Below are 26,848 nucleotides of genomic sequence, written 5' to 3'. Positions count from 1 at the left end.
GTTACTGACTGCCACAATTATTTTTCCTGATTTCTTATAGTTTCTTGAAGCCAGAAAGTTGCCATTTGAAATGACTTTAGTTTTGTGTCATGTCTGTGATCTGCTTTTTTTCTACAAAGTTAAACAACTGAATGAACATCCTCCGAGGCCGGTGATTCCATAATTATTGCCAGGGGTTGTACATACACTCACTTCGATTATTAATTGAGTGATCAAACTTCCTAGATGTCTTAAACTTGCTGAGGCCTCTTAACCTTTGATCATAACCGACTACAACTGATAACTATACTGTGACAACATTAAATGATTTGTTGGACAGAAAGTGCAAGGAGCTCTGTGATCCTGGTTCCCAACCCTGGTCCTCAGGGACTCCCTAAACTGCATTTTTCATCTATTGCTGCATTGCCAAAAGCTGATTAGTGCATTCAGATGTGCTCAGCCAATCAAGAGTTAAGTCAGGAGTATCTCTTGGAGCCATTTCTACACAACTGCAGAGTACAGGTTATTGGTAAGTGTAACCACTTTGCCATGATCTGGAAAAAGCCTGATAGGAAATTGGTTCAAACCCCACCCTGCCATATTTCTCCATGTAATGTGGAATTGCATCAAGAAGGGCATCTGGCGTAAAAAGTGTGCCAATTCAACATGCAACAAGATCCACCTTGGATCTGCTGTGGAGACCCTGAGTGAAAACAAGGGAGCAGCCGAAGGGAGTTACTATGGTCAGGAATCACTAAGTCAGTCCATGAACTGATAGCTGGTGGAATGCCAGTGTCTCCTTTTCGTCAAGTGAGATTTCACATTGCCATGGACTGAGAGGATGCTATCTAAGAAAGACGCACCTGCTCAAAAATAGACACTTTGATTAACCTTTGCAGCACAATGATGGTACCACCATGCTCTGCAGCTGTTACGTGTCCCGAGAGTGAAGAAAAAGTCAGCGGGTTACAGAGCTTTTTATCACCACGCCCCAGCTCTGTGGAATGATCTGCCTGCGCTGATACAAGTCGGATTCTGTGGAGACTTTTAAAGCCATGCTGAAGACACATTTGTTCTCCCTGTTTTATCATTAGTATTTTATATGATTGTGTGTCTTTTGTTTTATTTATTTTACTTTTACCTTTTTATGGTTAATTTTTTTTTGTTGTGTTTTAATCTTATTTCATTTTATTCTGCTTTTAAATGTTTGTGAAGCGCCTTGAGGCGATTACTCGTGATTTGGCACTATATAAATTAATAAATTATTATTATATAATTATAGCTGTTTTACTGCCATTGAAATTGGCTAATTGTACAAAGTGGATGGGATAATGAAAGAGGACTATCTCAGTATTCTTCAGCAAAACCTCAAACATAAGCTCAACATTTGAAACATGGGCACAACTGGGTGTTCCAAGAGGAAATTGAGCCCAGACAGACATCAAAGCCAAAACTGAAAACAATAAAGCAAACTAACATTCAGTTTTTGGAATGACCTTCCTAAAGTCCTGATGTCAATCCTACTGAAAATACCTAGACTGTGCTTAAAGGAAGGGTCCACATCCAGGAAACCAACCAAATGAAGTACTAATTCTCCCAAGAGGAGTGGTCAAATATCCAAATCTGCTAGAAATCTACCAGAAGCTTGATGCTGGCTACCACAAGCATCTGGTCAAGACGAAACCTGCTAAAAACATCCAAACAAGTATTACCTGTGCTGTATGCATATTCTGGAGCCTGTGCAACAAACTCTTTTTAAATTAAAGACTGATGTGCTATAAACATTCTGCCCAATAAAACAACAGTTCAAAGATACAACAAAGACTAATATTGCCATGACATTCATCTCCATGAATGTCCACCTTGAAACAAACACTAGCAGATTTACAGCATAATTATACTGCATCTGTACTGTATACACAACATGCATGATACTATGAAGAAAAAACAAAAACATCTCACCATTTAAATGTTCAAAATGTGTGAGCAGTTCTACAAGATCAGTGTAATAACACTAACTCCAAACAAACAAAAATGATGAGCTGAAACGTGCCAGCGTGACACGAATTCAAAAGGTGATCTGAGACAACTGAACCATTTAAAGTGAACATTTCATAAGGTTGAGGTGCCTCTAGAGTTCAGTCTTGTCATGGAACATTGTCCATTCATAAAGAAACACAAATATTAACATTGTTTATGCATCACACTACAGTAACATAAACACAAACAGAAGGACAATCCAATGGGGGAAAAGGGAATTTTTAAATACAGTGTTGTTACGTGGTAACTAAAAACTTGCTGCACCTACTAATTCACTTGTATTTATATATATATATATATATATATATATATATATATATATATATATATATATATATATATATATATATATATATATATATATATATATATATATATATATATATATATATATATTATACACACACACAGTCTTAGGCTCCATCCCCCCTCCTATGACCCTTAATTGGTAATAAGCATGTTCAGAAAATTAATGAATGAGTTTACAATTAATTTTGGGATATCCTGGGCCACACTGAGTGGGCACCACTCTTGGCTCTCTGGTGGTTTGGACGATGGCTTGGTTTATAGTTTATGGATGTCCTACATCATATAGTACTGAGTTTTTAAATGTAAGCAAATTAATTTTTTCTAGAGATAGGAGTCTTTGCGTGACTATCAGACACATGGTTACTGTGGGATTTATGACATTAATACCCTGGTCAGATTTCCCATCACACATCTGTTCTTCATTTGCTCTTGTCTCCTTTTCATGGATAAATGTCTCCTTGCTTCTTTGAGTTACTTGGTTATGCAGTGCCTGTGAACAAACATCAAATTATTACACTGAGGTTTTTTTTTTTTTTTTTAACCTTTATTCTTATGTAAAAATGTCCTATGATATTTGCAGTAACGTTGCCTCTGTTGTGACATGTGTATCTTCAGAGCAATTATGCTTATCCAGATGTGCTTACCCTCATCTCTATCAGTAAGCACTAATGCCTGGAGGATATCGGAGAGGGACACAATCCCCTTCACCACATCTTGCTCGTCCACCACCACCAGTCTGTGCACCTGAAGGCCAAAAATGGAGATCATGAACATATGTACTTCAGCTGTGCAGACTGCAAAATAACTTACCCGTAAGAATATAGATCAACCAGAGCCACAGTGACATGCAGATTTCCAACCCTTGGTTGGAAATCCTTGTGAGTATGCACCAGCTGTAGAGGCTGCAGGCCCGTGTAGCTCCGTGTTAGCACTGGATGAATGTTGTATTTGTAGTGTTTGAAACAAGATGTGCGTTATAACATACAAATGTGAGGAGCTCCTTCTATTACAGAGTAAACCAAGAGGAACCACGCATCTGATCCCTCGTGAGCTGAGAAAACCATTCCGTGGCTGCCGAGCCGGGGCTAAGCTGAAGGCTAGGTGGTGGAGATTTAAACCTTTCCTGCCATCGATCATCATGGGGAATGTCAACTCATTTTCCAATAAATGTGTGGAGCTGGAGGCACTGTTGAAAACAGACAGGACGTACCGTGAGTGTAGCCTGTTCTTTTTGACTGAGACGTGGCTTACGGACATTATTCCCGACTCAGCTATCAATATGCCCGGCTTCACTCTGGTGCGGGCGGACAGAGAGGCACAGAGGTTTGGGAAAATGAAAGGAGGTGGACTTGTGCTGCTTGTAAACAGTAAGTGGTGCCACCCCGGACACATAACCGTGAAGGAGAAGATCTGTTCCCGGGAGGTGGAGATGCTAGTGGTGAGTTTAAGACCTTATTATGTGCCGCAAAAATTTTCTCACATCGCCGCCAATATTGTTTACATTCCACCGCGCTCTGACCCCTCCATAGTGTGTGACGTCATTCATGACGCAGTGGCAGGGATCCAGTGTCAACACTCTGATGCGCTGATTGTTATCTCTGGAGATTTCAATCATGTGGACTTGGGCCCACATATAGGAGGTTTCACTCAGTATATCAATTGCAAATAAGGCACAATAAAACGATGGATCTCTGTTACACTCAACAAAAATATAAACGCAACACTTTTGGTTTTGCTCCCATTTTGTATGAGATGAACTCAAAGATCTAAAACTTTTTCCACATACACAATATCACCATTTCCCTCAAATATTGTTCACAAACCAGTCTAAATCTGTGATAGTGAGCACTTCTCCTTTGCTGAGATAATCCATCCCACCTCACAGGTGTGCCATATCAAGATGCTGATTAGACACCATGATTAGTGCACAGGTGTGCCTTAGACTGTCCACAATAAAAGGCCACTCTGAAAGGTGCAGTTTTATCACACAGCACAATGCCACAGATGTCGCAAGATTTGAGGGAGCGTGCAATTGGCATGCTGACAGCAGGAATGTCAACCAGAGCTGTTGCTCGTGTATTGAATGTTCATTTTTCTACCATAAGCCGTCTCCAAAGGCGTTTCAGAGAATTTGGCAGTACATCCAACCAGCCTCACAACTGCAGACCACGTGTAACCACATCAGCCCAGGACCTCCACATCCAGCATGTTCACCTCCAAGATCGTCTGAGACCAGCCACTCAGACAGCTGCTGAAACAGTCGGTCTGCATAACCAAAGAATTTCTGCACAAACTGTCAGAAACCGTCTCAGGGAAGCTCATCTGGATGCTCGTCGTCCTCATCGGGGTCTCGACCTGACTCCAGTTCGTCGTCGTAACCGACTTGAGTGGGCAAATGCTCACATTCGCTGGCGTTTGGCACGTTGGAGAGGTATTCTCTTCACGGATGAATCCCAGTTCACACTGTCCAGGGCAGATGGCAGACAGCGTGTGTGGCGTCGTGTGCGTGAGCGGTTTTCTGATGTCAGTGTTGTGGATCAAGTGGCCCATGGTGGCGGTGGGGTTATGGTATGGGCAGGCATCTGTTATGGACGAAGAACACAGGTGCATTTTATTGATGGCATTTTGAATGCACAGAGATACTGTGACGAGATCCTGAGGCCCATTGTTGTGCCATACATCCAAGAACATCACCTCATGTTGCAGCAGGATAATGCACGGCCCCATGTTGCAAGGATCTGTACACAATTCTTGGAAGCTGAAAATGTCCCAGTTCTTGCATGGCCGGCATACTCACCGGACATGTCACCCATTGAGCATGTTTGGGATGCTCTGGACCGGCATATGGGTGATTCTTAGACTACGGGCACTTATTATGTCCTTTGATCATATTGTATGAAAAACAGAAAAAAGGGGAAATTTCACACTTTTATAGTTATCTTTACAATGAAAGTGTGTTAAGAAATTTGTTCTAGTAGTCTGATGACTTTTTCACCTTTTTTCAGCATCATTATATGCAAATATTGCCGTTTTGTGCTTGTCCCACACCCAGACTTTTGATCTTCAATGATAAAAATGAATGGTAAAGAAACGTTTTTTCTAATGTTTTAAAATATCTCTGAATAAAATATCAGTAAAATAATCAAATGTCTAGTTATTTAATTTGGTTGTTTCTACTCAATTTTTTTCTTTCCTTGCTTTGGCTAACTTTGCTTTTCTCTTTTGTGGTGTTTGTATGGTACATGTGGATTTAGATGTTGGACTGTACATGTGCTAATGCGTGTATGTTTATATTTAATGACTATAGCATGTGTGTAAGTTGATTGTTACTTAAGGACAAGGGGTGGGAGTAAATAAGTTTTACTTATTTTCACTCCTTTATAATTTTTGCCAGGGGCTGTATGTGACTGCTTATGCTTGGATGACAGCTGAGGTTTGTTTCATAATTATTTTCAGACTCAGACAGATTTTGTAGTGCTGCGCCACAAATCCACAGACTCAAATTTGCGTACACGAGCTCAGAACAGACGTGAGCTCTGTCGTGAGACTCGTCTTAGCCTCCGCTCACGTCCAAATTGATAAATACCGAAGTTTGTGTAAAAATGGTCGAACGCATGTTTTCTGCCGTACGTTCATTTGATAAATGAGGCCCATTGTGTTTACCATTATTTATTTATTTTTCTGAGAACAGTAGTGGATTTAAGGTTAATGCTCCTGGTCAGCACGCACCCCACGTGCAGGTGAAGCCAGACATGTTCTGTCTGGTCATGGACAACCTGTACAAACAGGGCTTATTGTTTATTTATTTATTATTCCAAGGACAGAAGTGAATTTAAGTTTAATGCTCCTGGACAGCACACACCTGCTGTGCACAGCCTGCTGGATGGACGACGTCAGCACTCTGGCTTCATTCTTTTTATTTTAATGGGAGCATTTCCAAAAGGTTACCAAAAAGTCCTGTCTGACCACAGCAGAACTGTGCCATCTAATGGGATGCAGTTTTATGCTTGGCACAGCTGTGAACGCACAGTATTTTCATTGTCTGTGACAATGTCAATGGAGCTTGACAGATGCAGCTCAGTGGACATCATTCTGTAAGTCAGTGAGTGGCTGTTCACACGTTTCTTCTGTTTTTTAAAAAATTATTATTTAGTGCTTTTCTGCCTAAAGTCAGCAAAATTTCACAGCCTTTCACATAACTATGAAATAGTCCACTCCCATCCTGAGCAGGGTCAAAATGATTCCTCTGATTTCATGTATATTACATTTTTAACTCTTGTTTTTTTTGTGTGTAAATTTAGGCACACCTGTACCCAGTATGCCGAGCATTCTTAATTATTGTTTTTTGTTTGTTTTGTTTTTGGAACAAGCATAGTTTGTGGGTTTGTGACTGAAGCTGGATGTTAACCTTTCTTAGGTTTTGGGTTACCCCTGGTAATCCTGTGTTTTATGTCACAACGCTTTGAACTGTGGGTAATTACTGCCAAATGACTTATGGAAAGTGGTTAAAAAGGGCTCAAAATATCAACCCGATAGCCCTTGTGCACTTGATGATTTTACATACAAACCCTCACGCTTAGCAGAATTGCACTTCAAAGTCTGTGACACTGGAACTGGGCCTACCTCTGGCATGTTGAGGCCACGAGGGGCAGTTCTCTGTGCACAAACCAGCATGCAGATACCTACTTTTCTAGTTGGAAAAGGTCAAGGGAACACCCACACTTTGGCTGACTACTGTAGATAGACGGCTACTTTCAAGATGTGGGGATGCACCTGTTGTCAGGCTGGGTGGTTGCCATCCAGCAGCCAATGTGCTTCCATAGTATGTTGTATGCAGTGACACGCTGTGCTCCCAGACATGCTCCAATAATAAATATTTTAAATAACTATATTTATATCCCCTGGGCCAGATGGATATTCCGCAGAATTCTTCAAAACCTTTTCCAACATACTATCTCCGATCCTGACGAGAGTATTTAATGATGCATTTGCGAATCAGCGACTACCTACTACATTCTCAGAAGCCTCAATAACTTTATTGCTTAAGAAAGACAAAAATCCCCTCCATTGTAACAGTTATAGACCCATTTCTCTTCTCAACGTTGACTTAAAAATTCTATCTAAAGTGCTGTCCACTCGGCTCCAGAAGGTCACACCGACTCTAATTAACCAGGACCAGACCGGATTCATTCCAGGACGACAGTCTTTTCACAACACCAGAAGATTATTAAACATTATCTGCTCCTCCTCAGACTCCATCCCAGCTGAGATCATTCTGTCATTAGACGCCGAGAAGGCATTTGACCGTGTAGAGTGGAGCTACCTGTTCTTCAATTTAAACAAATTTGGTTTCGACTCCAACTTTATATCATGGATTAAACTTCTTTATACCTCCCCAGTAGCTAGTGTCAATATTAATGGCATAAAATCGAAACCTTTTTTGTTATCCCGGGGCACTCGTCAGGGATGCCCTCTCTCTCCATCCTTATTCGCTCTCGCTGTCGAACCATTAGCCCTGTGGCTACATAGCGACAGGATGTTTGAAGGGATATCCTGATTTGGCCTTACCCACAAAGTTTCGCTATATGCAGATGACCTCTTGCTTTACGTCAGTAACCCAACCTCATCCCTTCCAGCTATTTTGGATATCTTAGAACAATTCAGGGGGTTATCTGGCTATAAAATTAACCTGCCTCAAAGCAAGTATCTTCCAATTAATTCTTCAGCGGAGACTCTCCCTTCCACCCTTTTCTCCTTTAGAAAAGCAACCCAAGGCCTAACAAAATCACTCCCCGATTTATTTGCAAAAACTTAAATACACTGTTAGAGCGATGTAAATCAGATTTAACTAGATGGTCCACTCTACCTCTGTCACTTCTGGGCCGTATCAGCCTGGTCAAGATGACAATACTTCCACGCTTTCTCTATATTTTTGAACACATACCACTGTTTATCCACAAATCCTTTTTTCCATACTTGATCAATTGATTAATTCCTTCTTATGGTGCAACAAACAAGCTCGCATTAAGAGATCAATTCTCCAACTTCCCAAATCTCTCAGAGGGCTAGCCTTACCTGACTTCCGCCGATACTACTGGGCTAGTAATATTAATAAAATCCTCTTCTGGAATGTCAAGATTGCTCCCAATAATGGCCCACTATGGGCCAGCATGGAGCTAGCATCCACACCTGTCGCTTTATGGTCAGTGGTCTGCTCACAGCTACCCCTACCAACCAAACGTATAGCACAAAACCCCATTGTTTCGGAGACCTTAAAAATTTGGAATCAATTTAGGAGACAATATGGCCTACACTCCTCATCTAAACTAGCTCCTGTTTACCAAAACACTTAATTTCTTCCATCCTGTTCTGACGCAGCCTTTAAATCCTGGTCAAACAAGGGTCTGCAAACTATTGATGACCTCTACGTTGACAGTGTTTTTCCCTCTTTTACAGACTTATCAAAAAGATTCACTCTCCCTCAGTCTCATCTCTTCCATTTCTTCCAGATTCGTCATTTTGTACAAAATCAGTTCCCTCACTTCCCCAATCGCCCCCCGGAAACCTTGATGGATTCACTTCTCTTAATCAAAACAACACAAAAATCCCTAACGTCAGTCTTATATGATACAATTTTTAAGATAAACCCGACCTCCCTGAACTCCCTGAGGGCTGTCTGGGACCAGGACCTCAGGATCACAATCTCTGACGAACAATGGGATCGCATACTTAGTCTAGTCCACACCTCCTCTATATGCGCTAGGCACAAACCTTTACAGTGCAAGATCTTACACAGGAGCCATTTCACTAATGCAAGATTAGCTAAAATTTACCCAGACAGAGTTGACTCTTGCTACAGGTGTCAACTGTCTCCAGCCGACCACATGCACATTTTGGTCCTGCCCCAGACTTAACGACTTTTGGCGTGCCATCTTCATTACATTAGGAAAGGTCCTTCGCTGCACAATGAACCCTGACCCCCTTGTCACTCTTTTTGGATTGCCCCCAACCCTTGGCTGGTCCAAATCTTCACAAAACATTATTGCGTTCACCACTTTGCTGGCAAGGAAGCTTATACTGCTTAAATGGAATCACTCATCTCCACCCACACATAATAGATGGATTCAAGAAATTTTAAAATGTGTGAGACTTGAGAGGATGAGATTCTCCCTTAAGGGCTCTATACAGGCCTTTCATAAAACCTGGCAGCCCTTTCTACATTATATAGATACCTTGCATATTGATGCTGAAAACCAATGAAACACTGAGTTGTTGACCCTCTTTTTTTTTCCCCTCTCTCTTTTTTTCCCCTTTTAAATTATAAGTATTAGTTATTATTCCACCCCCCCGTGTTTGTATGTTCCGTCTCTTGTGGTATGAATGAGTAAGAGTGAGAGGGCTATTGTGTGTCAGGGAAGGGGAACTCACCCCCAACACGCTGTCTTAATGTAGACATTGTCTACTGTAAAATGTTCATCACATTCTGATTACGTCCACTGGTTCATGTCAGAACATCCTTGTCTCTTTTTTCTGTACCCTTCCCTTAAATGGAAAAATCAATAAAAATAACTGAAGAAAAAAAAAAACCTACATTTATAAGTTAAATCTTTTGTTAACTATAAAAACATCATCACGATCAATTCATTCATTAATTACTATCCTATGATTGTTATGGAATTGAGTTGTAAACCTACAATGGCTCTGAAAGTCTGTTACTTTCTATAACACTTTCTTTAACAAAACAAAGAAAAAAAAAAATTGTATTTCTCTGTTCCACAGCACCCTCATCCAACCAAATTTTCCATAATACCAGCCCATTAAGCACCAACATACTGCCAGTGTGAATTCTGAAGCTCCATATGTAGGACTGTGGGTGTCGTGCACAATTAAACTCACTTCAGCCTCCACAAGCCGGTTAATGATGGCCTCAAGGGTCTCATGCCTGTGGCAGGTCAGCACACCTTCAAAGTACTGAGAGCGGTGCTGCAGGGCTTTAGTCACCGTCACATCCAGGTTGTTATACGTCTTCTCTGCTGCCAGGTTCTGGAGAAATGCAAAGCCTCGCATTTAAAACAGCAGTTTCAAAAAAAAGCTGCATGCTTTTATATCTTTCAACACACACGACTATGTTTCACCTAATATCAAGCTATAACATCAAACTGAATTATACTTACTATAACATCAAATTTTGAGTAAATGTCTACGACTCGACCTGCATAACAGAAGCAGCACATCATTAGAGAAATGCACAAAATGGAAGGAGCACTTCAGTAATTTATCCATACACATTTTGTCCAGCCCACGCACCTCTGTCGTCCACAACAGGCAGAGCTGACACTCTCTGCTCAACAAATATGCCCAGGGCAGTGTACAGAGGTGTATCTGAACGCACCACAGCAATATTCTTGAATGTTCCGATGTTCAGTTCCTCTAAGGTTTCACCCAAGAATGTGGGTTTTGGCATGTCTGAAATCTGGAAACAACAACAGATTGTGCACACTCAGATGAAATTGCAAGTTCCTGGATGTCTATTTTTTAATTGTTTCACTATGTGAAAATAATAATCTTTGTAGCGTTCTGGAGCTCTACAAAATGACGTCATGAATAAATACAGAAAACTGAAATAAAATGTGTTGTATTCATGACTGGAGAAGCAAAGTGGACCTACAAAAAGCTTGAGAAACTTGAGAATCCTCTTGTGTGTGAGAATGTAGAGTGTGTTCCCCGTCAAAGGGTCAATTACAGGCAGTCTGTGGATCTTGTTCTTCAGTAGTGATGATACTGCATCATACAAACTGTCCGACAGAGATATTGAAAGAGCAGTTTGATCACTTTATTTGAGACAGAAAAGGATGTGTGGAAAATTTACATAAATCCATTTTAGTCATATTTGCCAGGTTGTCAGATGCATCACATGGAATGACTTCAACACCCACACAATGTGACAAATGGTGACACCAAAATATAAAATGTCCAGCAGCTTAATCTATGAGAAATCTTAATTCTCATTGTGCTTCATTACGCTTTCAAAAGAAATGTAGCTGATCCTTCACAAAATATACGAGGTCTATTAGAAAAGTATCCGACCTTATTATTTTTTTTAAAAACCATATGGATTTGAATCACGTGTGATTACATCAGACATGCTTGAACCCTCGTGGGCATGCGAGAGTTTTTTCACGCCTGTTGGTTACGTCATTCGCCTGTGGGCAGTCTGAGAGAGGAGTAGCCCATCCTCTCGTCGTTTTTTCATTGTTTAGGAATGGCTCAGAGACTGCTGCTTTGTTTGATAAAAATTTTTTCAAAAACTGTAAGGCACAACTGAGTGGACACCATTCGATAAATTCAGCTGGTTTTCGGTAAAAATTTTAACAGCTGATGAGAGATTTTGGTCTGGTAGTGTCGCCGTAAGGACGGCCCATGGCGCCTGACGGCGATCTGCGCTTCGAGGCGGCAGCGTCTCGCCGTTTCAAGTTGAAAACTTCCACATTTCAGGCTCTGTTGACCCAGTAAGTCGTCAGAGAACAGAGAACTTTCAGAAGAAGTCGGCATGAGGAGTTTATTCGGACATTCCATTGTTAACGGACATTTTGTAATGAAAGAACGTGTGGGCAGAGTCGCATGTCGGGCGGGACCCGACCGCGGGGGGTCGCGACAGGAAAAACACCTCCGTTGGAAACCTTAACGGGCAAGTTGGAACATGCCCAAGCTGTTAAACAATTTCTCAGTTACTCACTTGTTGAAAGCCATCAAAAGCCACCTGAATTTTATAAATGGTTTTCAACACGGAGGTGTTTTTCTTGTCGCGGCGCACACAGATTTGCCGAGTCGTCACGGAAACGACTCGGCGAATTTGCGCACACGTCTTTCATTAATAAATGTCCTTAAACAGTGGAATGTCCACATAAAGTCCTCATGCCGGCCTCTTCTGAATCTTCTCTGTTCTCTCACGACGTCCTAGGTGAATTAAGCCTTAAATTAGGATGTTTTCAGGTCGAAACATGCCGACGACGGCGCCTGGAAGCGCTGCACGACGTCCCGGTCCGTGGGACGTCCTTACACCGACAGAAACACCCCCTAATCTCTCATCAGCCGTTAAACTTTTCACCGAAAACCAGCTTAATTTCTCGAATAGTGTCCACTCGGATATTCCTCACAGGTCCAGAAAAAATTTTGATAAAGCAACGCGCGCCGTCTCGAGCAGCGTGCGAAACAAAGGAATTCAGCCGAGAGGGCGGGACCACATCTCACTCAAGGCCTGCCCACAGGGAAATGACGTCACCGACACGCGTGAAAAAACTCACGCATGTGCACGAGGGTTCAAGCATGATTGGTGTAATGGCATGTCATTCAAATCCATATAGTTAAAAAAAAAATAAAAGGGTCGGTTTATTGTCTAATAGACCTCGTAGAGCTTCTTCTGGCTGCTCTCTCCATCTTACCTTGTCCTCTGCATGTCCTCCCTCAGCACATTCAGAAAACTTCAGCATCCTTCTCTCTATATATACACACTCTGGGTCACTCCTCTGCACATGTCCAAACCTTCTCTATCTCACCTCTGATTTTGTCTTCAAAGTGTCCTACCTACACTGTCCCTCTGATATGATTATTCCTAATCTTGCCCATCCTTGTCATTTTTTATTAGTGCCACCACCTCCAAGCTGTACAACATAACTGATCTCACTACAGTCCTATAAACTTTCACTCTTGCAGATATCCTTGTCACAAATCCTGCCACTTTTTTTCTACCCTGCCTGCACACTCTTCCTCACCTCTATCACACTGTACATGACTTTAGCCAGTTGACCCCAAGAATTTTAACTCATCTACCTTCACTGCCTCTACTCCTTATAACTTCACTATCTTACCAGGCACCCTCATTCACAAACATCTGTCTTGCTCTTACTTTTATTCCCCTTCTCTCCAGAGCATATCTCCTCCTCTCCATATTTGTATCAACCTGCTCCCTACTTTCACTACAAAAGACAATGTCATCTGCAAACATCATAGTCAATGGAGACTACAGAGAACAAAGACATCACAGCCAATCCTCAATGTAATCCCACCTCCACCATGAATGCATCTGTCATTTCTATTGCACATCAAACCACTGTCACACTGTCTTTAGACATATCCTGCACCACCCTCACACACTTCTCTGCCATTCCAGACTTCCTCATACAATATCACAACTCATCTCTTGGCACCCTGTCATAAGCTTTCTCAAATTCACAAGCACGCAGCGCAACTCCTGCTGGCCTTCTCTACACTTCTCCAGCAACATTTTTAGAGCAATCTTTGACTCTATAGAGCTCTTTCACAGCATGAAACCATATTGCTGCTCACAAATCTTTGCCTTTTTGTAAGCCGAACTTCCACTACTCTTTCCTATAACTGGAGGCTGTCGCTGATGAACTTAATGCCTCTGTAGTTACAGCAACTCTGCACGTCACCCTTATTCTTAAAAATCAGAAGGCAGTATGCTTGTTCTCTCCTCCTCAGGTATCCTCTCACTTTCCAAGATTTCATTAAACAATCTGATTAGAAACTCCACTACCATCCCCCCTAAACCTTTCCAATTGGTATGTCATCTGGACCAACTGCCTTTCCACTCTTCAACCTCTTTATAGATGTCCTCACTTCATCCTTAAGGTGCACTGACACTAGCTGCACGCACGCACTGTCATGATGATCCCACCCACTGTGTTCCCAGCTGGACGCCGTGCTTTGTTCCACCGCCTGCCATGTGCTCTGTGCTGGACGCTGCGTATATAAAATAATTATTTTGTAGTGGATTAATCATTTTCTCTGAAATTTGTCTGTTGAAAACAGCTCTAATCACTTCCTGAATCACAGATGACCACTCCAGCAGCACCATTCATGCGCACATGCTGAATAAACTGGAGAAAGCATTTGGAGCCATCGAAAAAGGTAATTATTTGTCATGTTTACATTGTCATGGCTTGATAAAACAGTTGCATGTTCTTTCCTTCTTGTCTGCAGCTGTTAAAGTATGTTTATGATAGATTTAATATCCTATTATAATCATTCAGACGAGCTGTGCTCTGATGCGATCCGCTGAGGCAACCACTCGCTCTGTTCGCTTCTTCTTTACTCCATTTGACGAGCTGCACGTCGCGTTGGCGAGCAGATCGCACCACGTAGCACGACATTTATGCATGAAGGATTTTTTGAACATTTCAAAATTCTCTTTGCGCAATTGCATGTGCCCCTCTCACGTTCAGTCTACACCTGTTAAAGATGTGTTTACTCTCCTGCATGACCCGTGTCATGCAAGTGCGTGAATCAGTGTCAGTGCACCTTTACTAATCCCCTGTACTGCCTGATTTACTCTCTTTACATCATCCAGCCTTTTATCTCTCCTATTTTCTTAATTTAGAAATTTTCACCTGAATTCACATCCTTTCCAGCTCATTCCCTTTGTCTGGCCAATTGGCACAAATCCTTTTCTCCTTCCTTAGTGTTCAACTTCATGCACAGTTCGTTATTTGCCCTTTCCTTAATCTTTGCACTATATCTCCTTGTATTCATGTCTATTTTCATCATCTCGCCGACATTTGCAATTCTTTTTTACCAAGCTCATTCTCTTCACACTTTCCTGTACATGTTCATTGTACCACCTATTCTCCTTGTTTTCCTTCCTCTGTCCAAATGTCACACCAAGTTCAATCCTGGCTGTCTCCCTCACCACATCTGCCTTAGTTGTCCAAAATCATTTCACCTGTATCCAGTGCATGTCTAACCTCCTCCCTGAATTTCACACATTCCTTGCTCCTTTAGATTTTACCATCTGATTCTTGGTTCAGCTCTTACTCTTCCTCATTTCATCTCCAAAGTCACCCTACAAACCACTATCCGATGGTGTCAAGCTACACTCTGTCCTACCACCACCTTAGTGTCTCCGATTTCTTTTAGGTTGCATTTCCAACATATGATATAGTCCACTTGTGTGCACCTTCCTCTACACTTATAGGTCATCCTGTGCTCCTACTTCTTTATGAGTGTGCACAACAGCATTTTCATCCTTTTCACAAAATCCACCACCATATACCCTTCCAATTTGCTCTCCTTGATACTCCATCTACCCATTACTTCCTCATCACCACTGTTCTCTTCTCCAACATGCCCATTGAAATCTACTCCAATCAACACTCTTTCATCCTTGGGTACATTCTTCACTACCTCACCGAACTCACTCCAGAAATCTTCTTTATCTCACAACCTACCTGCATACCATATCACTTCATCCTCATTATGTACTCTTAATTTCGTGAGTTATAAGATTATAGCATTCACTATTTTTGAGTTATTGTTTACACAAGTTGGCTGGAAATGGACTAGCCCATTCACTCACAAACAATTTCAGCTGTAAAAGTTGTATGCTGTTACCAGCACAGAGTAGAAATGCTGAAATGTTCGAAGTTTGCTCGTGAATGTTATAGTATTGCGGTAGTGGGATGACATTCATCATCATGCCTTCAACTTCCAATTTCACACCCCAACACCCTGTCAGACACTCACTTCACCGCAAACACATTCTTGAGACCCTGTTCAAACTGGAGTTGGGAATCTGGCTTGAGCTGGATTAAATCCAGATTGCTTTCTAGTTGGATAGTGTTGACACCTGTTTTTCAAATTCGGCTCATCCTACACACGCATCCAAACTCAATCCATCACAAACCAAATTTAACCAATGTTTGTGTGCGTGTGTGTATCTGGACTTGTGCTGCATTCAGATGCAGGCATCAGAAAAACCATCACAGCAGGTGCAGCTCTACTGTGATTAACTGTCATCCCCCGCCACTCAAAAACAAAGCAGCACAGATTCAAACAGAATGTGACTTTTTAACCTCTTAAAAAAAAAAAAAAAGTTAAGGTTAGTCATCTTTGAACTTGTTCAAGGTCTGTGTCCCAAGAATGTTCCCTGTAAATTTGAAGACTGTGGCAGTAATACAACTGAATTTATGCTGTACAAAGACATACAGAGGAGGCCAGGTCTTCACAATACCCGATGGCCATATGTTGGCCTCGGGTAAAAAAATGAGTGCCTCACGACCTGCAATTTGATGCTGCAGATGACAGCTGACATCTCAAAGAGTGTGGGTGCCAATAAGATGCCACTACAGAGAAAGAACGTAGTCCGTTTTACTGATCGCCATTTCTATAAGCCGCACAAACAGAAAGCAAGCTTAAATCTGATTTGCGCAGTTCAGATTCAGAAAAACCCTATACGGCCCAAATCCGATTCCAGCCAGATTGCCAACCCCACTTTGAACGGGGTCCGAAACATTCTTCCTTCAGAATGACTCCAACACTATCCATACCCACCTCAGACACTTCTGGCCTTACATCACTCCAACTTGGTCTCTTGTACACACAGCATGTCTACAGTTTTCCCCTCCCTCACATCAGCCAACTCTCTCCCTTTAAAGGTCATACACCAACATTCAAAGATCAGACTCACTTCCACCCATCTAACTTTCCTCCTCTCGTGTTGCCTCCAAACACACTCTCCTCCTCCTCCAGGAGCAGCTGAATGACCAACAGATACGGCACTGCAAATTCACTTGTTTGTGCATCCAATTTTACAGAGTTTACAGTCTATGCCTTTCCTGCTTCAATGCTCCTTGTTTATCTGGACTTGAGAAGAGTATTCAGACTCCAGAGGCTGTACACCCGATGTGACTGCGTTATGAAAGCGAAAACATATACAAACCACTGTAACAGTTACTAGCAACTTCTAAGCATTACAGCATTTCTACTCTCTGCACTGGTAACAGCGTATGGCTTTTACAGCTTAAATGTAGACGAGTGACTAGGTTAGTCCATCCCAGCCACCTTGTATAAACAATAAATGCTCTCATCTTGTAACTCACCAAATTAAAACAGTACATAATGAAGATGAAGTGATTAGATGTAGTGAACTTTGATGAATCATATCAATCAACAAAGCTACTTTGTCTTACACCCTACTTAGTGATGAGGTGAAATTGTCTAGCTGTCTGTTGCGTTTAAAAAAAAAAAAAAAAGCTTTAATATGCAAAATATGTGAGGATTACAATGTAAGATGATCCAAATATAACATATGTAAGGACTACCAGGTAAAGAAAATGAAAAGGTCCTCCCTTTCCTTATTTTGCTGTATTGCTGATATTCTGTTATCTTATGGATTGTATAAGACAGGCAAAAATAAGCCTAGGGCTTTGGTATGCTACTTCTTATACACAAAACTACAGAACTTGGCACTTCTTTCAAACAGCCTGTTTCATTTTATTTTTAAATGCATTAAAAAGTATTAAAAATGAAATAAGAAACAGACCAAAAACAGTGTGTATACCAACTATTAATTAATTCTTTTGTTCTTATTATGTTATTAACACCATGAAAAACATCTTGTGCTATGTTAGCAAATCATGTCACAGTGCTTCCACAATATAAAGACACTGTCACTTAACAGAATGTATAACTGTATACAATATAGAGATGGTTGCATGTGTTACAGACATTAAAAAAAAAAATCATCTCACCTTGCGTTTGGTGATATGCTTACTAATGGTTTGAATGAGTCTTGAAGGTAAACCTCTATTGCAAACAAGAAGAACCATTTCAGTGTACTCTGAAGAGTAATGGCGTAAATAGTAATGCATTACACATTGAGTAAACATTCTCACCTCTCCACGTTTCAATTTTGTGTTCCTCCAGCTCATATATCTGAACCTGAAAGATTGCAATGACAGAAAACTTCAATTTAAAAGTGACAAGGACAAAATTCAAGATTATGTGTACAAAGTGAGGAGAGGGCAAATACAGGTGGATCACTGCAGTTAAAATCCTATCCATGACAAACTCAAGCTTTCAGATAAACATGTCATATGTGGCACCCAAAATTAAAATTCAAGGGAAATATTTTTGGTCTCTTTCATCATACCAAAGGAGACTTGTAGTAGCGATGAAGGATGTTGATGAAATCTGTGATTGTTAGCATACCTGAGGAGGAGAAATAGTACTGAATAAGTCTATGTTTTTGTTTGTTTTACTCAGACACTTAGCACAAAGAAAATTACACTTACCAACAAAACACTGTTTATTACTGTCCCATAAAGGTGCTGCTCTTACCCCATTAGACACAAGTGCAAAAAATGCCTTCTTCACCTGTGAAAAATAATGGCAACATAATCATCTTACTAATAATAAAAGGTATAAGTGAAATGACTAACACTTGAACATTTTGTTTTTACCTGGAGAGATGTATCAAACACAACCAGTTTAGAGCTTGTGGGTACAAGGTCATAACACTTGTGGGACTTCATAAACCTGGTGTACACATTGTGCTCTGGATCTGAATAAATTAAATAGTGACAATTCAGACCACCTGTCGAGTTAACTGTGCTTTTGTTGTCATTTCTAAGCCATGGATTTTGAAAAGTGACTTGCCTTCTAGGAGTCCCTCTTTTTTGCACTCCAAATCCTCTAGATTTGTTGAAATCTGAAGGGTAAAAGATCATTATTATTCATTTGGCTTTAAAAAAAGAAAACACAATCCTTCAATGTAGCATGTACAGCTTTGAAACTTTCTGATTGGGGCTAACTTGTTCTGTAGATTTCAAAAAATGTATTAAGATCAGGTGCATCTTATGTACATTACTTCTTACTAGGGTCTAAAAATGGCCAAAAATTCAAAATGTAAGCTAATGTCCCCTTTGGGAGCTTCTCACTCAAAACAGTGCTAGATCAAGCACTGAGTTCCCCCCTCGACATTTATGACATTAGGCCATGTGTACGCATGAACCATATTTATGATTCATACAAGCATGTCAGAATAATTTTCAAAACCAGCTCGAGTTTTAAATTTCCTCAAAATTGGGCACTTTCGTGTCTTCATTTTGCCATGTCGACATCCATCATTTTCCTATTTTTACTATGTATTCTTATATATCTGAAAATGATGTGACAAAAATTTCACACACAAGAATTTTCACTCAGCTTCTAAAGTGTTTCAAACACAGTATCCATTGATTCGATGAAGATCAATCAATCAATCAATCAATTTTTTTATATAGCGCCAAATCACAACAAACAGTTGCCCCAAGGCGCTTTATATTGTAAGGCAAGGCCATACAATAATTATGTAAAACCCCAACGGTCAAAACGACCCCCTGTGAGCAAGCACTTGGCTACAGTGGGAAGGAAAAACTCCCTTTTAACAGGAAGAAACCTCCAGCAGAACCAGGCTCAGGGAGGGGCAGTCTTCTGCTGGGACTGGTTGGGGCTGAGGGAGAGAACCAGGAAAAAGACATGCTGTGGAGGGGAGCAGAGATCGATCACTAATGATTAAATGCAGAGTGGTGCATACAGAGCAAAAAGAGAAAGAAACAGTGCATCATGGGAACCCCCCAGCAGTCTACGTCTATAGCAGCATAACTAAGGGATGGTTCAGGGTCACCTGATCCAGCCCTAACTATAAGCTTTAGCAAAAAGGAAAGTTTTAAGCCTAATCTTAAAAGTAGAGAGGGTGTCTGTCTCCCTGATCTGAATTGGGAGCTGGTTCCACAGGAGAGGAGCCTGAAAGCTGAAGGCTCTGCCTCCCATTCTACTCTTACAAACCCTAGGAACTACAAGTAAGCCTGCAGTCTGAGAGCGAAGCGCTCTATTGGGGTGATATGGTACTACGAGGTCCCTAAGATAAGATGGGACCTGATTATTCAAAACCTTATAAGTAAGAAGAAGAATTTTAAATTCTATTCTAGAATTAACAGGAAGCCAATGAAGAGAGGCCAATATGGGTGAGATATGCTCTCTCCTTCTAGTCCCCGTCAGTACTCTAGCTGCAGCATTTTGAATTAACTGAAGGCTTTTTAGGGAACTTTTAGGACAACCTGATAATAATGAATTACAATAGTCCAGCCTAGAGGAAATAAATGCATGAATTAGTTTGTCAGCATCACTCTGAGACAAGACCTTTCTGATTTTAGAGATATTGCATAAATGCAAAAAAGCAGTCCTACATATTTGTTTAATATGCGCTTTAAATGACATATCCTGATCAAAAATGACTCCAAGATTTCTCACAGTATTACTAGAGGTCAGGGTAATGCCATCCAGAGTAAGGATCTGGTTAGACACCATGTTTCTAAGATTTGTGGGGCCAAGTACAATAACTTCAGTTTTATCTGAGTTTAAAAGCAGGAAATTAGAGGTCATCCATGTCTTTATGTCTGTAAGACAATCCTGCAGTTTAGCTAATTGGTGTGTGTCCTCTGGCTTCATGGATAGATAAAGCTGGTATCAAGATCACAGCATCGTCCATGAAGTCAAGGTCAGTAAACCTTTCCTTGTTCACAAAGGCGCCTACTGTAAGCCGCTAGTCTCCACAACTCTACCAAACAACCAGTGCATACAAACACTAAACAGTGAAGAAGCCACCAGCATTTGAGCAAACCTGTGCCTAGAGCTCATGTTTTCTTTCAAAGAAAGGCTTTCTTCATGACAGTCTAACAAAGTTGTAACCGGTAAAACAGACACAAGTTGCTGTATATACACAATGCATTTCTCCAATCACAGCCACTGAAACTCCTGCAACGCCTACAGAATTGTCATGCATGTCTTGGTTTCTTCCCCCAATAGTTGTCTTCATGTACAGTCAAAGTTTTTGATGATGGCCAGATCCAAGCAGCTTTGCCAAACACGTTCCTTCTCTCAGTGATCATTCAACTGTACTCAAAGGGACATGAAACAAAAACATGATAGGAATTTAAAAGTATGATCAAAAGACGAATGAAAAGAAGAGCTGTGTTCTTCACAGCAGCACAGCAGATCCTGTTGATGGAACTGTAAGGACTAAACATGTATAGGTGTGTGTCAAAAAACTGAAGTATCGGGAAAAAGTTAGATTTTTTTTTGTCAGGTATTTCACAAAATGAAAATTGTATATACGAGGTCTGTTAGAAAACTATCTGACCTTTTTATTTTTTGCACAAACTATATGGATTTGAATCATGTGCGCTTGCATCAGCCAAGCTTGAACCTTCGTGCGCATGCGTGAGTTTTTTCACGCCTGTCGGTTGCGTCATTCACTGTGAGCACGCTTTGAGTGAGCAGTGGTCCACCCTCCTCATCGGATTTTCATTGTGAGGAAATTGTCTGAATGATTTGGAGCTTTGCTGCATCAAATTTTTCCAGAAACTGTGAGAGACAGCCAGGTGGAAACCATTCGGAAGATTCAGACGGCTTTCAGGGACGATTCTATGGGGATCACACAGATTAAGGAGTGTTACAACCGGTTTAAAGACGGCGCAGAATGGCGGAGGGCGAGCCGCGCTCTGAGCGGCGATCGACAGGCTGAAATGACCAGATCATTTCCAAACTGAATGCTGTGTTGATCCGGGACGTCGTCTGACTACTACAGAAATGGCAGAAGAGGTGGACATACCACTTTTTTGGCACATTCCACTGTTACAGGAGTTTTTGTCATGAAAAGACATGCGGAGGAATTCACGCGTCGGGACGGAGCCGCTAATGGCGCGGGACAAAAGCAACGCCATGATGAAGCCTCACAGGACATGTTGTGGCATGTCCAGCTCGTCCACAATTTCTCAGTCACACAACTGGAAAGCCACCGAAAGCCGTCTGAATCTTCCGAATGGTGCAAGAGCTGGGCATGTTACAACATGTCCTGTGAGGCCAACACGGAGGTGCTTTTGTCCCGCACCATTAGCAGCTCCGTGGCGAATTCCTCCGCTCCTCTTTCCATGACAAAAACTCCTGTAACAGTGGAATGTGCCGAAAAAGTGGTATGTCCACCTCTTCTGCCATTTCTGTAGTAGTCAGACGATGTCCCGGATCAACACAGCGTTCAGTTTGGAAATGATCTGGTCATTTCAGCCTGTCGATTGCTGCTCGGAGTGCGACGCGCCCTCCGCCATTGTGCGCCATCTTTAAACCGGTTGTAACACTCCTTAATCTGTGTGATCCCCACAGAATCGTCCCTGAAAGCCGTCTGAATCTTCCGAATGGTTTCCACCTAGCTGTCTCTCACAGTTTCTGGAAAAATTTGATGCAGCAAAGCTCCAAATTGTTCAGACATTTTCCTCGCAATGAAAATCCGACGAGGGGGGTGGACCAGTGCTCACTCAAAGTGTGCTCACAGGCAAATGACGCAACCCACAGGCGTGAAAAAACTCACGCATGCGCATGAAGGTTCAAGCTTGGCTGATGCAAGCACACATGATTCATATCCATATAGTTTTTGCAAAAAATAAAAAGGTCAGATAGTTTTCTAACAGACCTCGTATTCTACACTCATTAGATACACACAAATGATTCAAGCAAATTTTAAATTTTGATAAAAGGCCTACAGATCCAAAATCTGAAATATGTGTATCGCAAAATGTTAGAACATTAAAAAAAGGATTTATAACACTGAAATGTCAAACTTCTGAAAAGTATGTTGATTTATGCACTCAATAATTGGTTGTTTCTCCTTTTGAATTAATTACTTCATCAATGCGGCGTGGCATGGAGGTGATAAGTCTCTGGCACTGCTAAGGTTTTATGGAAGCCCAGCTTGCTCTGATAGAGGCCTTCAGTTAGTCTGTTTCATTAGGCGTCTCTCACGTTGGTATTGACAACAACCCACAGAGAATCTAAGGGGTACATCAAGTACAATAATGTCATAGTCAACAAAGCAATTATCACTTCTTTTGACACTGTTGGCAGGTGCCAAGCCCTGTTGGAAAAGGAAATCAGTATCTCCATAAAGTGTAACAGCAGATGGAAACCTGAAGTGCTCTAAAATCTTCTGGCAGGTGGCTGCATTGAATTTGGACTTGATAAAACACAATGGACCAACACCAGGAGATGACAATGCACCCCAAATGATCACTGACTGGTGAAACTTCACACTATACTTCAAGCAACAGATTCTGTGCCTCTCCACTCTTCTAGGCTCTGAAATGTGTATTTCCAAATGAAATGCAAAATTGACTTTAATCTGGAAGGTAGTTGGACCAATGTGTAACGGTCCAGTTCTTTTTATACTGAGCTGAGGTAAGATGCTTAGGAGGAGGAGGGTATAATAAAATTGGAAACAAGAGTGCTCTGAGAGCACAATATCCCCCACTGAAAAATGCTGCTTTGGTACAAGTGCTTGCTACATTCTGATAACATTTCATGGTATGTGATAGTTGAATTCAGAATGTAGACACCAACTCATGATGAAACTGGCAGTGTCTATGTTTGTTAATCAAGGGCCATAACTCTCATAACGCTCCCAGAATTCCTACTAAATCTATGAGGGGAATTGATTTTAGAATGCAGGCACCCACTCATGAAAATTATTGAGTCTAGATTTGTTCATAAAGGACCATAACTGTGCTAAAACTGTGGCCCAACTCGAATGACAGAATTATGCATATTACCAAACTATAACAAGGACTTGTACCAAGCTTCACAAAAATTCCTCCTACAAATGTGAGAGGAGTTGATTTCAGAATGCAGGCACCCACGCATGAAACTGATGTAGTCTAGCTTTGTTAATCAATGGCTATAGCTCTGGTAAGATAGGCCCAACTCAAACTACATGATGATATGCATATTACCAACCTATAACAAGGACTTGCACCAAGTTTCACAAAATGTCTCCTAAAAGTGCGAGAGGAGTCGAATTCAGAATGCTTCTACCCTTTTTGGGACAGACGGATGAATGAACAGACAGACAAACAAACAGATGGGTGGATGGAATGAAATCGCCACTTCATAATCCCCCTTTGGGGCTTTGACCAGTGGGGTATAAAAACTGGTCTTTGGGATAAGCATCACAGTTAGCCTGCTATGGGCCAGAGTAGTTCAGAAGCATAAGATACCACTGATATGTAGCAGGGATTTCTGTAAGCCACAATGACGGAACTGAAGCCTCACATATGCAAGCAAGACATCAAAATAAGCCTGAATTTCACTTTAAGCACACTGATGGAATACCCTCAAGACCCTGCAAGTAGTCAACAAGATGTCACAAGCAACCTGATAGGCCTGCCTGTCTTTATTTTAGGTTATGGTCATTGTTCATGTGAAACATGTCAAACTGACTTAAAGTAGGAGTTTTACTGGCCCTTACTTGTATCTCTCAGAACAACAACAACAACAACAAAAATCAGAGAACTGAGATCCCCAATTTACACCAAACCCATTATTTTTCCTTTGAATTATAATATGCTGCAATATGCTCAAATTTCACCCAAGTAAATACAAAGTATTGCAAATAGGAAAGGCATCACATGAACATGCCATTTCCTAAACTGTTCAAGACCAATGGGGAAAAAAAAAAAAAAAAAAGACCTTGCCATCCCTATAGGCACTAAGATCTTAACAGACCTTACTCAGGGGTGGTAAGGTTAGACATTACCCTTGTGAAGCGCCTTGGGGGAGTTAGCACCAAATCACAACCTATCTAAATAAACTGAATTGAATACATGAGGAACTAAACTTTGGAGAGCATATCACTTCTAAAGACACGAAGGCAAATCAAATGATGGGCAAGTATGCTTCATCAGTTTCGAGCCCATTTTATACAAAGATCAAACTAACAGATGTGCAGAGGAGGGCTATAAGATAGTTAATGGTATCACTAAATCTTTTGTATAATGAAAGATTCAAGAAACCTGGCTTGCCAACTCTGCTCTTCAGCAGACTTTGGGGGGATGTTATTGAATTATACAAAACTGTAAACATTGGTGATTTGTCAAGTGTTGCAAGAGGATCCAGTCAGAAGTTGCACAAGACAATGTTGAACACTACACCGTCAACACAGCTTCTCCCCATGTCAATGAACTCCTTGCCAAAAATCATGCAGGTACACCTATGCCAATGTGTTTAAAAACAGATGTGAGGTATGGATGGATCATCCATTTAAATCTTTTTTTTTTCTAAGTTTTTTTTTTTTATTAGAAATGGCAGTATTACAGTGTCAAACAATTCAGTGCAAAGTAAAGTAGTAAAGTAGAAAAAAGGAGATGACAGGATAGTAAGGAAAGGATATGCTGCCATCTTGCTAGGGGTTATACATCTCATTCAACGTTGGAATATACACAGTGGGTCATACACATTTGACATACAACTCATCTGAATACATTCAAAGCATTACACACCGCTATAGTTTTCAGAACCTTCTTATTTTCAGACATTTCATACATTTAAATCAAATCGAGAAAATTACAGGTTGCAACGTCATTATAAAACGGTTTTAAACATAGCAAGGTGAAGCCCGTGCTGCAAGTGGTGCTTAAACTAATAAAAAGTTACCAAGTGTCTTTAATGTGAAATTAACGTCATTCGAATTCATACTTAACGCTGAAATGAAATGTAAGTGCGAGCTTAGCGCTAGCATTAGCACTGCAGCTAACTGTTTACATTAACAGACTAGTCGAGGATGGCGTTTCATGTCGGACCTAGCTTTGAGATCAAATACTCTTTCTGACACAGTGTCATGGTGCTAATTTTTTGGTTTTCACAGTTAACCAGAACTGACCCCACAGTAACACTCCTCACAGTAAAAGATGTGTGTGACTGAACTGTGGTTCTAACTGAGCTAGCTTAAATTCTGCTGCTAACATTAGCACGTTCGGGAAAGTCTAAATGTCTTAAAAACAAAACTAACGTAGTTAACTTACACAGTCCATAGTCCATTCACCGTGTCGATATCCTATGTGAATTCAAGTTTTAGCTGCACTTTTCTGGTCCAGTTTTCAATGGGCACCTTAGCTGAATGGCTGTACTGCGCCGGTGTTGCCAGATTGGGGTCAGAATCTACCGCTTAAAGCTTTAACTTTGGATAAACTCACGAAAAACATGCCTGTGGTAATCATTGATTGGTTATTTTAATAAACACCGGACAAGAAGAGTAATCGCTAAATATTTCCACACTACACATGCAAATGAGAATTAATCACCATGGGACTAACCTGGTTAAATAAAGGTTAAATTAAAATTAAAACCATCTGTAATTATACATACGGAATTTGTCTTAAAATGTCACTTCTCTCTATTGTGAAACACACACCCGATACAAAGCCACGAAAACAATCAAATCTTCTTCAGTGAAAGACAGTTCACGAACACTGGTTTCACCTTGCTTCCAACAAAACCACTTCGTGTTGACATAAATCAACCCTTCTCCAAATCAGCCCAATTCGGCGGGAACTCACGAATTTGGCAACACTGTTTTCTGATCAATCTGATCCAAGACTGTTAACACCCCCCATGTTAATGTGTTATAGGCTTTTAGACTTTAATTTAGTAAAAATAGCCCGTTTGATGTTAGAAACAGTTAAGTGACTTGATTGTTTTAATCCGAGTAAATCGAAATTATTTAATAGAAGTTTACATTTAAAATTTATGAGCCAAAATTAGATGAAGTTAACATTTTCCAAGATAAAATGAGATTCTGTGTAGGTTTGAGTAAAAAATAACACAATTTACAGTTAATTCAGAAGCTCAGCTTTTAACA

General features: G+C 40.9%; 1 protein-coding gene across 1 annotated transcript; it reads right to left on the bottom strand.

The window, feature by feature from the left end:
• Positions 1 to 2,730: 2,730 nt before the first annotated feature.
• Positions 2,731 to 26,147, bottom strand: prkag1 (protein kinase, AMP-activated, gamma 1 non-catalytic subunit). The gene is made up of 13 exons (XM_034166675.1): positions 26,013 to 26,147; positions 18,784 to 18,835; positions 18,588 to 18,688; positions 18,420 to 18,501; positions 18,278 to 18,336; positions 18,021 to 18,066; positions 17,877 to 17,931; positions 10,997 to 11,123; positions 10,636 to 10,801; positions 10,503 to 10,540; positions 10,225 to 10,371; positions 2,973 to 3,072; positions 2,731 to 2,818 (listed from the first exon to the last, which is right to left on the bottom strand). The coding sequence occupies exons 1-13, from the start codon at positions 26,019 to 26,021 to the stop codon at positions 2,808 to 2,810; spliced, it is 993 nt and encodes a 330-aa protein (XP_034022566.1). The 5' UTR covers positions 26,022 to 26,147; the 3' UTR covers positions 2,731 to 2,807.
• Positions 26,148 to 26,848: the final 701 nt, after the last annotated feature.

This window comes from Thalassophryne amazonica, chromosome 3, assembly GCF_902500255.1.
Source record: "Thalassophryne amazonica chromosome 3, fThaAma1.1, whole genome shotgun sequence".
Classification (NCBI taxonomy): Eukaryota; Metazoa; Chordata; class Actinopteri; order Batrachoidiformes; family Batrachoididae; genus Thalassophryne; species Thalassophryne amazonica.
Note: the sequence above shows the minus strand (reverse complement) of the source record. Positions and strands in the feature narration are given on the sequence as shown.

What these genes read in the sequence shown, in the direction of transcription:
- prkag1 (XM_034166675.1), bottom strand. An exon ending in TCAAGTTTCTCAAGCTTTTT is followed by an intron (nt 10,802 to 10,996) that starts GTAGGTCCACTT and finishes TGTTGTTTCCAG; the next exon opens with ATTTCAGACATGCCAAAACC. An exon ending in ACCGGCTTGTGGAGGCTGAA is followed by an intron (nt 3,073 to 10,224) that starts GTGAGTTTAATT and finishes TTTGGCCTTCAG; the next exon opens with GTGCACAGACTGGTGGTGGT.